The sequence below is a fragment of the Pongo abelii genome, chromosome 16, assembly GCF_028885655.2.
Source record: "Pongo abelii isolate AG06213 chromosome 16, NHGRI_mPonAbe1-v2.0_pri, whole genome shotgun sequence".
Lineage (NCBI taxonomy): Eukaryota > Metazoa > Chordata > Mammalia > Primates > Hominidae > Pongo > Pongo abelii.
In genome coordinates this window covers 87290280-87303117 of record NC_072001.2, presented here as the reverse complement: position 1 = coordinate 87303117, position 12838 = coordinate 87290280, and the positions used below count along the sequence as shown (strand labels likewise).

General features: G+C 47.2%; 1 protein-coding gene and 1 long non-coding RNA gene across 8 annotated transcripts in view; one reads left to right on the top strand and one right to left on the bottom strand.

Moving 5' to 3' along the window:
• Positions 1 to 12838, top strand: part of LOC103892573 (uncharacterized) — a 47377-nt gene that overhangs the window by 9896 nt on the left and 24643 nt on the right. The window lies entirely within an intron of this gene.
• FSD2 (fibronectin type III and SPRY domain containing 2) overlaps positions 1 to 12838 on the bottom strand; it is a 30091-nt gene that overhangs the window by 1724 nt on the left and 15529 nt on the right. The window contains exons 7-11 of the mRNA XM_054531778.2: positions 10656 to 10790; positions 9771 to 9921; positions 6797 to 6930; positions 6065 to 6197; positions 1662 to 1838 (exon numbers count right to left, since the gene is read on the bottom strand). Of these exons, the coding sequence (XP_054387753.1) occupies positions 1662 to 1838; positions 6065 to 6197; positions 6797 to 6930; positions 9771 to 9921; positions 10656 to 10790 (730 nt within the window). The remainder of the gene's footprint in view (positions 1 to 1661; positions 1839 to 6064; positions 6198 to 6796; positions 6931 to 9770; positions 9922 to 10655; positions 10791 to 12838) is intronic.

The window sequence follows — 12838 nt, the reverse complement described above, 5'->3', positions numbered from 1 at the left end:
TTTCCTAACCCTGCTACCTACAGATATTTGAAGAGCTCTTTGTGTCAACAGGCTAGTTTAGGCTACTGTGATAAACACTTGGAATATGATCTAAACGTGTCAGAGGAAGCCTGCCTGTCTCTAGCCCATTTCACCTTATTTTAACTAAGCAGCTGCCAGAAGCTATATGAGTCCTTTCCTCTACTTTCTCTGCTACCACCAATAGAGTCTAATACTATGAGCCAAAAGTGCAAGTCTGCTAGGAGACCTTATCCTAGGATACCTTACCTTCATTCTCCACTTGTAATGTGTGTGCACACGTGCATGCGCACACACACACACACACACACACACACACCTACATCTGTAAGGAATTGGCTTGGCTCTAGCACTTGGCTTGTAGCTTTTGCCCTTCCTTTGTCATTCTTCAGTTTCCACCTCTCTTCTATTCTGTCTTCTTACCCCCCTTATTCCTCCCCCTACACACGGACTTCTAGGCTTTCTTTATGTTCCCTTAGTTTTACTCTGCCCCTTGTTCTTGCCTTTCTAAAGAAGAGACTTTGATCTTTAGTCTTACTTCAGGCAGAATCCCCAAATAAAGTATCTGCCTCAGTGTATAGTAATTCTTGGATTCCCCAAACTGGGTGTGAGGTTTAGTAGATTTCATTAGAGTCTTCATCTGTTATCGGGGGGAAGTTGGTCTTCTCACTTATGCTTGGGCATGACACATAATGTGTAAATAACCATGATAGAGGATCATGGGCAGAGAACATTGGATGAACATTAATAGGATTCATCAAACCAAGGAGGGTCAGAGGCCCCATTTTACAAGGTGTGATAGGAAAGCAGTGTGGGGTCTTGTTTTTCAGTTTTTGAGGTGAAGGAAGGTTGTAACCATGGCCTTCTAAGTCTGAAAGTTTATTCATTGGCCTGGGCTTCATGAGACTTTCTTTCCCACTATGTGGAACTACTCCATGTGTAAAGACAGAGTGCCCAGCAGCAGGAGCAAACCAGAATTAGCCATAAGTACTAAGCCTCTTGCCCGCATTTACTTAAAAAGATGGAACTGGGGCTTCAAAGCGAACTGTATTGGCTTAATACTAAAGGTGAACAGAAATGAAAAATCTATCACTTAAGTGATTAGGAATGAAATCTTTGGAGCCAGACTGCTTGAGTTTGAATCCAAGTTCCAAATCCATGTCGTTTGGATTATCTAATTGCTGTGAGGTGTGGTCTTCTTATTTTTATTCTTTTATTTTTGTTTTTTGTTTTTTTTTTAGAGATGGGGTCTTGCTATGTTGCCCAAGCTGGCCTTGAAGTCCAGGGCTCAAACAACACTCCCACCTCACTCTCCTGAGTAGCTGGGACTACAGGTGCACACCACTGTACCCCGCATTCGGATTTTTAAAATGAGATAACACAATTGTAAGAAGTAAATGAGATAATGCATGTAAGAGTACTTGGCACATAATTCTTCATAAATTTTAGCTATTTTTAGCTCAGAGAAAAGCTGTTCTTTTTCCTCTTACTTGGACTTTAGGGAAAGTGGCTGGCAGCAACTCCTGAAATATCTTAGAATATTTGTAAAACATAACGTATGTCTTAATTATTGCTAGTGAAAAGATCTTGCTGTAATCTTTCAAAAGCAAATTTTAATTGTCAGTATCCAGATTTTACTTTACCTTGATGATGCAAATGTGTGCCTCATGCACCAGGAGAGGCAATTTGCTCCCAGATCCTCCTGTTTAGGGACATCTTCAAAGGCCACACCAACTGTGTAGTCCAAATGCTCATCCACCTCCACCTCCCAGTAATGGTGCCCTCGGACTGGAATTAGGTTTCCCATGACAGCAACACACCTGGTTTTAGAAAGTGGAAGCATGTGTGATCTGGGGTGCCCCAAGCCTGGCTGTGCAGGTCAGTGACGCCAGCTGCTGGGATCAGTCAGTCAGTGGTCTACGAATGTGGTGGTAGGTGCTTCTGGACACTTAACTTGTAAAGCACCCTTAGCTCTCAAAGCTCTGTGGGCTGATGCTGAAGATTAGAGATTATGATACTGCTTGGTAATGGGAGAGGAGGAGGCACTAAACAACAGAACAAGTTTTGTTTGCTTTTTAAAATGGTTGGGGCTTTTATAGAAAAAGGTTTGGTTCACTTGTTCATAAAAAAAGAAAAGGATTGAAAATACACAACACAGCATGGTTAAGGGAACCGTAAGCTTGAAGTTCACCATCATTGCTTATGGTACTAAATGAACATGGAAGGCCTTTGAGGTAGCCATCATGTTAGGGATGACTCCTGGTGGAAGACAAGAATTCAGAGGCCAGTCCAAGAAGAACAAGATAGCAGATTCTTCACAGATCATTAAAATCTGCCTCCAAGGTTGCACTGGGAACAATTATACTGACAAAGATTAGGGTTATGTTTTGTTCTACATCAGCAAAGTATCAACAGAGGAAGGTTTTCAGTGAAAATCAAATTATATTGGTATCTCCAAAGTGAATGTTCTACCTTCTTCAGAAGACTCCTACATTAACCAAAATATATATATAGCCCTCAACATCCCTAGAAAGATTTGTTCAGTTTAAAATTTTCTCTCTACTTTCAAAACCCCAAGTTCTTACTGCTCAAGCAAAGCTTTGGGAAAGAGGTTGCATGTTGGTTAACTTCTACCTCGGTTACCTCACCTATAAAATGAGGCCATCTCTGCTTCAAGCTCCAGACTCACATTTCTACCTGTTGTTTCAAATTCAGAATGTCCCAAATGGAAATAGTCATATTCCCACCCCTCTTATCTACCAAAGTTTGAGGTGTAGTGGGGAGGGGTACATACTTCTCACATCTCCATTTTGGTTAATAGAGTCATTATCTACCTGGTAACCCCTTGGTGGAAAACTAAGATGGGAATAATGTAGTGGCTACAAGCTCACCTTCTAGTTTGATTCCTGCTTCAACCCTTAATAGCATTATACTCTTGGGCAAGTTACTTCTCTGTGTTTTAAGTTTTCTCATCCGTCAGCTGGGATTGATAATAGTACAGGGCTGTTAGGATGACTGCATGAGATGAAATACATTTAGCACTTGGTAAGCACTCTATAAATATGGCAATATGATAGTCCCTGACTCATCTCCCTCTCTGTTGCCCTTTAAACAGGTGAGCACCTAGCCTTGTTGGTTTTATGTGCTCAACAGCAGTTGACTCCCCTGGCTCCTCTCACCCACCCTACTGCATAGTCAAGCCCTCCATAGTCTCCTCTCTGGTCTCTTTGTTTCCCATCTGCCTTTGCCTTTCCCTCTCCCTCCCCAGCTCACATTCTACCATTTTTCTGAAATGTAATCTGATCTTGTTCCCCTGCTTTAAATCCTCCAATAATTCTCACCACATAGAGGATAAAATCCAAACTTTCTCCGACTTTCCTGCCTCATCTTCCACCTCTTCCCGTCATGGACCCTATACTGCAGACATACCAAATTCCTTATATTTCTCCAAACATGATCTTTCCGACTTCTTTCATACGTACATGTACAAAGCAATTATCTGCCTTGTTGGCCTAGAGAACTCCTATTTATCCTTCATGCTTTTGTCCAAGTCTTTGTCCTTGGGACTCCTACAATGCTTTGTCCATAAATCTACCTTACCTTTAATATGTGTGCCTTTTGCATGCACGTCTCCCCAACTTGAGATCTGAGTCTTAGGTGGGTAGGGACTGTATCTTCATCTCTTTATCTCCCAGGACAGCACAGTATTTCACCGGGCAACAGATATATTGGCAACAGGATATTAAAATGGGACTCTCTAACTCAGCTTGGCTGGATCCCCAAAAGCCAAGAATCAAACGATGGGTGTAAAGAACTCCTGTATCTCATGGTGAGATGTTAGAAATAGACACCCTAGGCAGAGGTTTAGAAAGAGAGAGCCAAAAACTGGGTTCACAGGTTTTCAGTGTAACAACAAAGGGTTGAAGTTGAAGATGCTTGAGGCTTTGTCTGCCCAGAGAGCTTTCTTATTCACAGAAAGGAAGAATGAAGTAGCAGTGGCCTCATCTAAGGTGTGTGTTTTTCCAGGACCAGGTGTGACTGGAAACCACCACAGGGATGCTGTTTTAGTGCTGTTTTTGAGGGGGTCCTGTCCAAGAGGGCTTCCTGTGAGGGTCAAGGAAACCTCAGCAGAAAGATGCTAGAGTTGTGTGGATGCAAAGGTTGAAGGGTAGCGAGGGGCCTCTGGAGGGAGGGGGACTGCCTGGGCCCACAGCTGCGGTCAGAGGGGCTTATGACAATGCCCATGAGAGTAGCTTTAAATGTTGCTTTGGTGCCAGTCAGGCAATACCTTTATTGTTCCTTACTCCTCTCTACACCCCCCAAACCTGGGTTGAAAGGGCAGAGGAGGAAAGGACAAAATTTTTTCCTCTGCACCTGCTGTTTCACACTGACACTTGGATACAGTAGGTGTTTAACCCATGTGCAGTAAAAAGGCTAGCAGGAAGCCAGGGTCAGAGGCAAAGCCAGGACCCAGCTAAGGAGGCTGGATAGTTTTCCATCAGTGGCCCTTCCAGCCCTAATAGGAGAGCCCCTTTGCTCCCTAGAAGATCCTCTTGACTCTAAAAATCAACCCACTAAGAAATATTTTTGCCCTGGATATCAGGAAGCTGAGAGGCCATATTTATATTTAATCTTAGAAACTGAATTAGCCCTTGAAGTTAACCTGTGTCCTTTCTTTTCTCCCATTGCTTTGATTTTTCTATTTCAGTGTTTTTATTTGCCCCTTATTTTCCCTGTTAAGTTTGGGAAGAAGTAAGGAATATGTAAGTAATTTCAACATGTGTTGTGTACCAAGCTCTAGAAATAGCTGGACCAGCCAGCCAGCCTCTTTGGTGGGCCACCCCGCCCACAGGGGTCATGCACCAGCACAATTATGGTTTTCCCCAACTTTGGAACAGACTCACTCCGTGGCCAGTTTTCCATCAGGAGTTTTGCTGTAAGGTACCACAGTGCAGGAGAGAGAGCACTGGGCTAACCGGTGGGAGACCTGGGTCCTTGTTTCTGTTCTCCCACTAGCCCACAGCATGACCCCTGTGAAGCAGGAGAACAGGGTCTGGGGGCAGGGAACCTAAGGACTTCTTAGAACTAAATTAAACGGAAAAACCCCAACCTTCTAAGTCCAAGTAAATAGCTTTGTATTTCAGCATGGTAGGAAACATCCTCTTCATTTGCATAGGGTGTATTTCCAGTAAATGACTTTGTAACTTCACTTTAGCCTCTTCATATACATAGGGTGTACACCTCTAGAGGATATTTAAACCCCAGAAAATTCTGTAACCCGGCCCTTGAGCCGCTTGCTTGGCCCACTCCCACCCTGTGGAGTGTGCTTTCGTTTTCAACAAATCTCTGCTCTTGTTGCTTCATTCTTTACTTGCTTTTTTTTTTTTTTTTTGAGAAGGAGTCTCACTCTGTTGCCCAGGCTGGAGTGTAGTGGCGCCATCTCCGCCCTGCGGGTTCAAGCAATTCTTCTGCCTCAGCCTCCCGAGTAGCTGGGATTACAGGCACCCACAACCACGCCCGGCTAATTTTTATATTTTTAGTAGAGATGGGGTTTCGGCATGTTGGCCAAGCTGGTCTCAAATTCCTGACCTCAGGTGATATGCCTGCCTCGGTCTCCCAAAGTGCTGTGATTACAGGCATGAGCCACTGTGCCTGGTCTCTTTCCTTGCTTTGTTTGTGCATTTTGTCCAATTCTTTGTTCAGAATGCCAAGAACTTAGACACCTTCCACTGGTAATTCCTGTCCCACCCTCATGACCTCTGGCTGCTCCAGCTCTGGCAGCCTAGGACCCGGGGACCATGCCCTCCCAGGGGACCGCACCCTCCCCTGACCTCACCATCCCAGGGGGCTCTTCTGCCTGCACCTGCCCGACCCCTCTTGCCCATACTCCTCTGGGTCCCCTCCCCATTAGGCTCCTCCCTCCTCACTCATTTCTAGGATTGCTTTTCCCTCGAGGCTGCCTCCGTGCCATATTCGTATTTGACCTGAATAACAGTACACCTTCGGGAGGTTCACAGAACACCCTTGTGAGCGGTTGACAAAGTACCTGGTGAAGCGAGTGTCACTGGGTGACAGCTCCCTGGCGGGGGTTCTCCTTTCACTTCGTACAGCCGTAAGTCCATCTTCAGAAATGGTCAGCCGGGGATGGCAGGTGTCCTTGTTTAGGCGAAAGTAGCTTCCTGTGGGAGGAGGAACACACAGAAGACCTGCAGCCAATCACTTGCTTTCTCCACGTGGGCGGTGGTCGCTGGCTTAGCTTCGTGTGGGATACACCTAAGCCTGGACCTGGCCTAGTAACAGGCGTCCAGTTAACAAGGATGGCAGTTAACACTCATCGAGCAGTGTTGTGTGCCTTGTACCCCCTTCAGTCCTCACGATGACCCTTAGAAACAGGTGTCACTATTTCCATTTTGTAGATGAGGAAACGGAGGCACAAGGTGGTTAAGAAATCAGCTGGCAAATGATAGAACTTAAACTTGAACCCCAAGCCCCTCTGATTCCAGAGGCTGTGCTCTTTACCTCTAGCTGTAATGCCTGTCTATGGATAAGAATTTCTAACCTATTTGCCAAGGGAAATAGGAATTGAGGGACTTCTTAATGATCCACTTGACTTGCAATTAGGGCAGTGTGGGACACCCCTGAGCTCCTTCTGGCCTGACTTGCCACGTGTCCACATCTGTGCATATTCATCAATTTCCCAGTGAAGTCATAGCAGCACTGGGTCTGCCACAGAGTGGCCACTTTGGGTCCCAGAGACTGTGTGGGCTGGGGCACAGACCTATGGTGTGGACTGTAGCTGGCTCGCTCCTCACGCTGGGGCCCCCCATGTTGAGTGCTCGCACATAGATAATGTAGCTCCGCCCCGGCTGCAGCTGCACCATGGACTCGCAGGTCGGGATGCCCACAACAGACCTGTACAAGGAAGCAGAGCTGCAGTCAGAATGGGGCTAGGACACCCGGGCCCAAGCACCAGGCATCCCTTTCAAAGCTGGAAGGTTTAACTCACTCTTGCGCTCCTGTCCTCTGACCCACACTTAACAGCAGCACAGCCAGGAGTGTTGGCTCCCCCTCTGCATTCCCTCCCACAGTCTTTGGTCTGCTTTTCTCACTTCGTTGCTACTTCTTGTGTTTGTGGCTGTCTCCTCTCCAAGTCTCTCATTCTGGTTTCCCAGGCACCTGGCACCGCGCTTGGCATATGGCTAACGCTGCATCATGGAGTGTGCATGCAGTAGAATCCAGTGTGTCTCTGTCCGTCTGTTAGGATCATAATGTCTCTGAGGTCAGGGGCTGAGTACCGCTATTCTTAGTACAGTACTGGGCCCATAGAAGGCCCTCAATTCAGCCAGGTGCAATGGCTCATGCCTGTAATTCCAGCACTCTGGGAGGCTGAGGCAGGTGGGTCACTTGAGGTCAGGAGTTCGAGATCAGCCTAGCCAACATGGTGAAACCCTGTCTCTACTAAAAATACAAAAATTATCTGAGTGTGGTGGCAGGTGCCTGTAATTCCAGCTACTCAGGAGGCTGAGGCAGGAGAATCGCTTGAACCTGGGAGTTGGAGGGTGCAGTGAACCGAGATCATCACGCCACTGCACTCCAGCCTGGGCGACAGAGTGAGACTCTGTCTCAAAAAAAAAAAAAAAAAGGTCCTTGATTCATGTTTATGAACAAACAATTCTGACTAGAGCTGAAAGGGTTAACTGCTGTTAACCCCCTGAGAACAGCTGCCTATTGGAAATAATCCAATGTATTTAAATTGTACTATACAGAAATACAAGCTCATAATTGCCACTGTCTATATTGCTGCGGTTGCCAATCCCATGTCAGTCCAGTGGGCAAGAGAAGTCTTTAGGATGATGCCCATTTACCAATACAACACCCTCACCCAGATGAGGCCAAGTTGTCCAGGTTATCTTCAGGCTGCAGCTCTGGGCCAGAGGGGCACTTTTACTTATGCATTCAATAAATATTAACTAAACTCCTTAGGTTCCAGGCACTGTATAGGGAGGCCCTCAGAAAAAACAAATGTAGTTCCTGCCCTCATAGAGCTTACAGTCTAGATGGGAAGAGCAGCATTCTTCAGGCAATCACTGGAAGGAATGTAAGATGGTAACCAAGACAAGTTGACAGTGTGCTATAGTGTATAATGGTGGGGGGAGGATGGCTTTTGAGCAGAGCTCTGAAGAATGCTGAGGAGGTAACTGGATGAAAAAGGGACAGAGGAGTCTCCTACATAGGAGAAGCATGTGCCAAGGCTGTGTGGCAGGAAGGAGCGTGAAAAGTAGGAGGAACTGAAGCATGACCAATGTGGTGGGAGCTTGAGAGGGAGGGGAGCTGGTGTGGGAGGAGCTGGAGAGGCAGGAAGGGGCCAGAGCCCGTGAAGGAGTTTTGCCTTTTCTTCAGCAATGGGTCGCCATGATTGGATTTGTACTGGAAGAATACGCACCAGCTCTCAGGTCATCTCTCAGGTTACTGACCAGCCCTCTGATGACCTCATCATTGTGAGTTGGCCCCAGGTGTCAAGTGCTCCTAAAGTATCAGCATAAATTGCAAAGGAAATCTGAACGATTAGGATGGCCAGAACCACTGGACACACTGCCCCACTCCTGAGTATCTCCAGAGTGGATTACCAAAGTCAGCCTCCATGTGGCCATGGACATACAGATTCCACCTGGAACAGATGGATGGGTGGCATATGGCCACGTTTCAAGCCTGGCATTTAGCATAGAAGAATCTGCTTCCCTAACATTTGACACCAACACCTCTTCATTTCTCCAGCTCCAGGTCAGTGCACCCCTGTGTTCCACAGCAGGGGAGCCCCTGGTCCTGGCGGCCGGTGCTGGCCTGCCTGGGTGGTTCATCCCCTTTCACAAACTTCTGTAAACCAGAGGTAAACCTATGCTTCCTCCATTGTAGGCTGCTGTAAACTCATAGGTTCTGCAAGCCCTTGTGGTCACTGAGTCCAACCCTTATCAATTCGTGAACCCCTCCAGCTCTCTGAGAATGAGGGGTGAACATGAGCTTCCAGACAGTCTTCTAGGATAGATGAAACATTCTTTGTACATTGAGCTGCAATCTCTTTTGTTTTCGCCTATGGCTTTCACCCTCTCCTCTCTGAATTCTAGCTAGGTGGGTCTTTTAGTTCCTCCAGCAGCTCACTCCTGCCCCAGGTCCTGTGTCCATGCAGCCCCCTCCCCACGAAGCACCCCTGCATTCACTGTTCTTGGGGCTCAGTCTTTCCCATCTGTTCAGGTCTCAGTTTAAACATCTTCTTTATCCAAAGTGGATCCTCACCTCCACCACCATTCTCTGTTTCATTACATTTCTTTTTCCTTCCTAGCACTGCATATTTTACACATTGGTTTGTTTTCTTGCCTTTTGTCTATTTCCCCACCAGACTGTCAGCCCCATTAGGGCAGGAAATTTGTCCATCTAGTTCCCAGTGCCTTGCACAGGACCTGACACCACCCAGGCACTCAATGCTTGTTGAATGAATGAATGAATGGGAAACCTTACTTGAGCTAAAACAACAACAACAACAAAACCTGAGGTTCAACCAACTTATTCATTCACTCATCATTCACCTTCAGTAATAGCATTCCAGCTACTTCTCATGAACACTAAGCAACCGAAAATTGAGATTCCTGTGTATCAAAAATGCCAACCTTCTCTTCAGACTCCATATATTTCCTAAGCCATGTCACTGTATCAGGTGTCAGGGCTTTCGTGCCCAGCAAATGCCCCTCATGACTCACTCAGTTACACCCGAGGCTTCTGGACTTTCAGCCTGGGTCAGCTCCACAGTGTACGAGTCCACAGGATTCAGGTTCCCAGACTCCCAGCAAATCAGCACAGCCTCTTCACAGCTCCTTATCTCTTTGGTTTTAATAATGGGGGGAGAAGGTGCTAAATGTGGGAGAAAAGGAGAGATGAACAACTGTTGTGTTCATTTCCAGCCATTTTGTTCAGAGCCACGGACAAACATCACAGCCACCTTCTTCCTCCCACAAAAGAGATTCAGTGCAATAAAAAGCAAACCAGGGAATCCCTTCCAGATGTTCCTGGAGTAGAAGATGGATGCAAGGTTTAAATGTCAATGTGACCGAGAGTAGCAGTTTTTTATATTTTGAGACCAACCATCAGAAAATGTCACTGTCACTGTCGGCCGAGTGCAGTGGCTCATGCCTGTGATCCCAGCACTTTGGGAGGCCGAGGCGGGTGGATCACTTGAGGTCAGGAGTTCGAGACCAACCTGGCCAACATGGCGAAACGCCATCTTCTAAAAATACAAAAAAAAAAAAAAAAATCATACGTGGTGGCAGACACCTGTAATCCCAGCTACTTGGGAGGATGAGACAGGAGAATCGCTTGAACCTGGGCGGCAGAGGTTGCAGTGAGCAGAGATCATGCCACTACACTCCAGCCTGGGTGGGACTCATCTCAAAAAAGAAAAGAAAAGAAAAGAAAATGTCACTGTCAAACTAGGCATGTAGATTTTGTGTGTTAAATAAAAGAAAAAAATGTACACAGTTCTTCCTACCCTTCTGAATGAAATCAAGAGCGCTGCCATGTCTAGAAACCCATGACTCCTGTGTCACCTTGAATGAAAGCCCTGCTATAGGAAATGAGCAGCCCATTACCTGTCATGTACACTGCACACTCGCTAGAGGGGCTGGGGCCAGCCCTGTTGTGAGCTGTGACCCAAAATTCATACTGGGTATTTGGCACAAGGTTTGTCACTGAGCAATATGTTTCTTTGACGGTCACTGTAAACTCTGGGGAAAAAAAAAGATAAGAATTCAACCCTAAAAACTGGCCAAGTGGCTCCAAATTCATTATGCCGAATCCCACAGTAGTGGATTACAAAACTAGCTGTAAATTCCTCCCATCCCTGTATGCACTCCCTCTGCAGCATGACTTTGCTGCTCCTTCAATTCAGAGCTTCCTTCCTTCTCTCTATTCCTTGAAACTGGGCTTAGCTATGTGACTAGCTTTGGTCAATGGGGCAATAGCAAACGATGCAAGCAGAGGCATGGGAAGTGCTGGTGCACAGGGGCTAGCCCTCTTGCTGCTGGGGATGCTTCTACTACCACGTGAGCAAGCCCAAACCAGCCTCCTGGAGGATGTGAGACCGCAGGGAGAGAGACCCCAGCTGCCCAAGTCCTCCCGGCTATCTTATCTGAGACGACAGTAAATGAGGCCATCCTAGACCAACCAGCCCTACCCAAGGTGGTTCAGAATAGAACTATTTGGCCAGCCCACAGAATTACAAGAAATAATAGGGCCGGGCGCAGTAGCTCATGCCTATAGTCCCAGCACTTTGGGAGGCTGAGGCAGGTGGATCACGAGGTCAGGAGATCGAGACCATCCTGGCTAACACAGTGAAACCTCATCTCTACTAAAAATAGAAAAAATTAGCTGGGCGTGGTGGCATTTGCCTGTAGTCCCAGCTACTTGGGAGGCTGAGGCAGGAGAATCACTTGAACCTGGGAAGTGGAGGTTGCAGTGAGCTGAGATTGTGCCACTGCACTCCAGCCTGAGCGACAGAGCAAGACTCCATCTCAAAAAATAATAATAATAAATAAATAATAAATGTTTGTTATTTTAAGCCACTAAGTTGTAGGGGGTGGGGAGGGGGTTTGGTTATGCAGCAAAAACTGACACAACTCCAGACTTCCCCAGAATCTTGAAAGGCAGTGATAACTCCTTAATTTACGTTCGGATATCAGTTCCTTTATAGTAAAATGGTCAGTTTGAAAGATCTTTATAGATTGCCATGACACAGCCCCAATACAATGACTTCTGTGTATCTGCAGGGGGTGCTGACAGGGTTGATTTGTGGCAAAAGCTGGGGTTAATCAAGTCTGACTTCTTAGTCCCCAACCCCCCTTTTCAAAGCTCCTCACCCCTCTCCATGTCCTCTTTAGTCCTTATTCTGACCACTCTCACCCTCCCTCATCATCACTTAAATTTACTCTTACTTTTCTCAAGAATTCCCCTTCTTTCCTGGGCAGAAACACCATCCTCAGCTTCTGGAACTCAGCCCTCCACCTGCATGGTCTGGTACAATGAGCAGAACTTTGGGCAGGACGCCTACACACCTGATTCACATCCTCGTTCTGCCATAACTCACTGTGTCCTCACAGACAGCTTCTTTCTCTCTGAGTCTCAGTTTCCTCATCCATAAAATGGAGATCTCTAAGTCTCTTTCCAGCAATCCCACTCCAACCCCACATGCCCAGGACAGGCGCTGTCAGGCTGGCCCTAATCCCTTGAAATCTTCAGATGTTCAGCTGGGGCTCTTCTGTTGTCTGACCCTCCCTCCTTAAGAAAGAATGGCTTATTGATTATTGTAGTGTGGGGGGCCCTACCCCAGCTGTAACCCCACACCAGCCAGTCCCATTTCCGGGGAAAAGGATGTTGGCCAAGAGCTGCCCAGAGTGGAGGCCGGGAGCCATCTCAGGAGTTGTCTCCTCCTGGGAATGTGGAGCTGATCACCAGCAGCCCTTCCAGGCTGCAGAGGCCCCATCACCCCCATGGGGTCTGCAGATGAATCCTCCAGCTTCTCCTGCAGCACAAGGCTGCTGTGAGAGGAGCACCAGCCTGACCCTCAGATGCCAGGACAAGCTAGAACCCAGCCAGCCCAGCAGGGCCTCTTTGACAAGGGGCACCCCTGGCCCCTCCTGCACACAGGGCAGCCAGAGACTGGTCCCAGGGACAACTCTGACCCAATGGCTGTAGATATGCTCCAGACCCCTTTGCCTGGCCTTGCTGTCCTCCCCAGTCAGGCCCCAGCGTGCCTTGCTAGCCCTTTCTGCCCTGT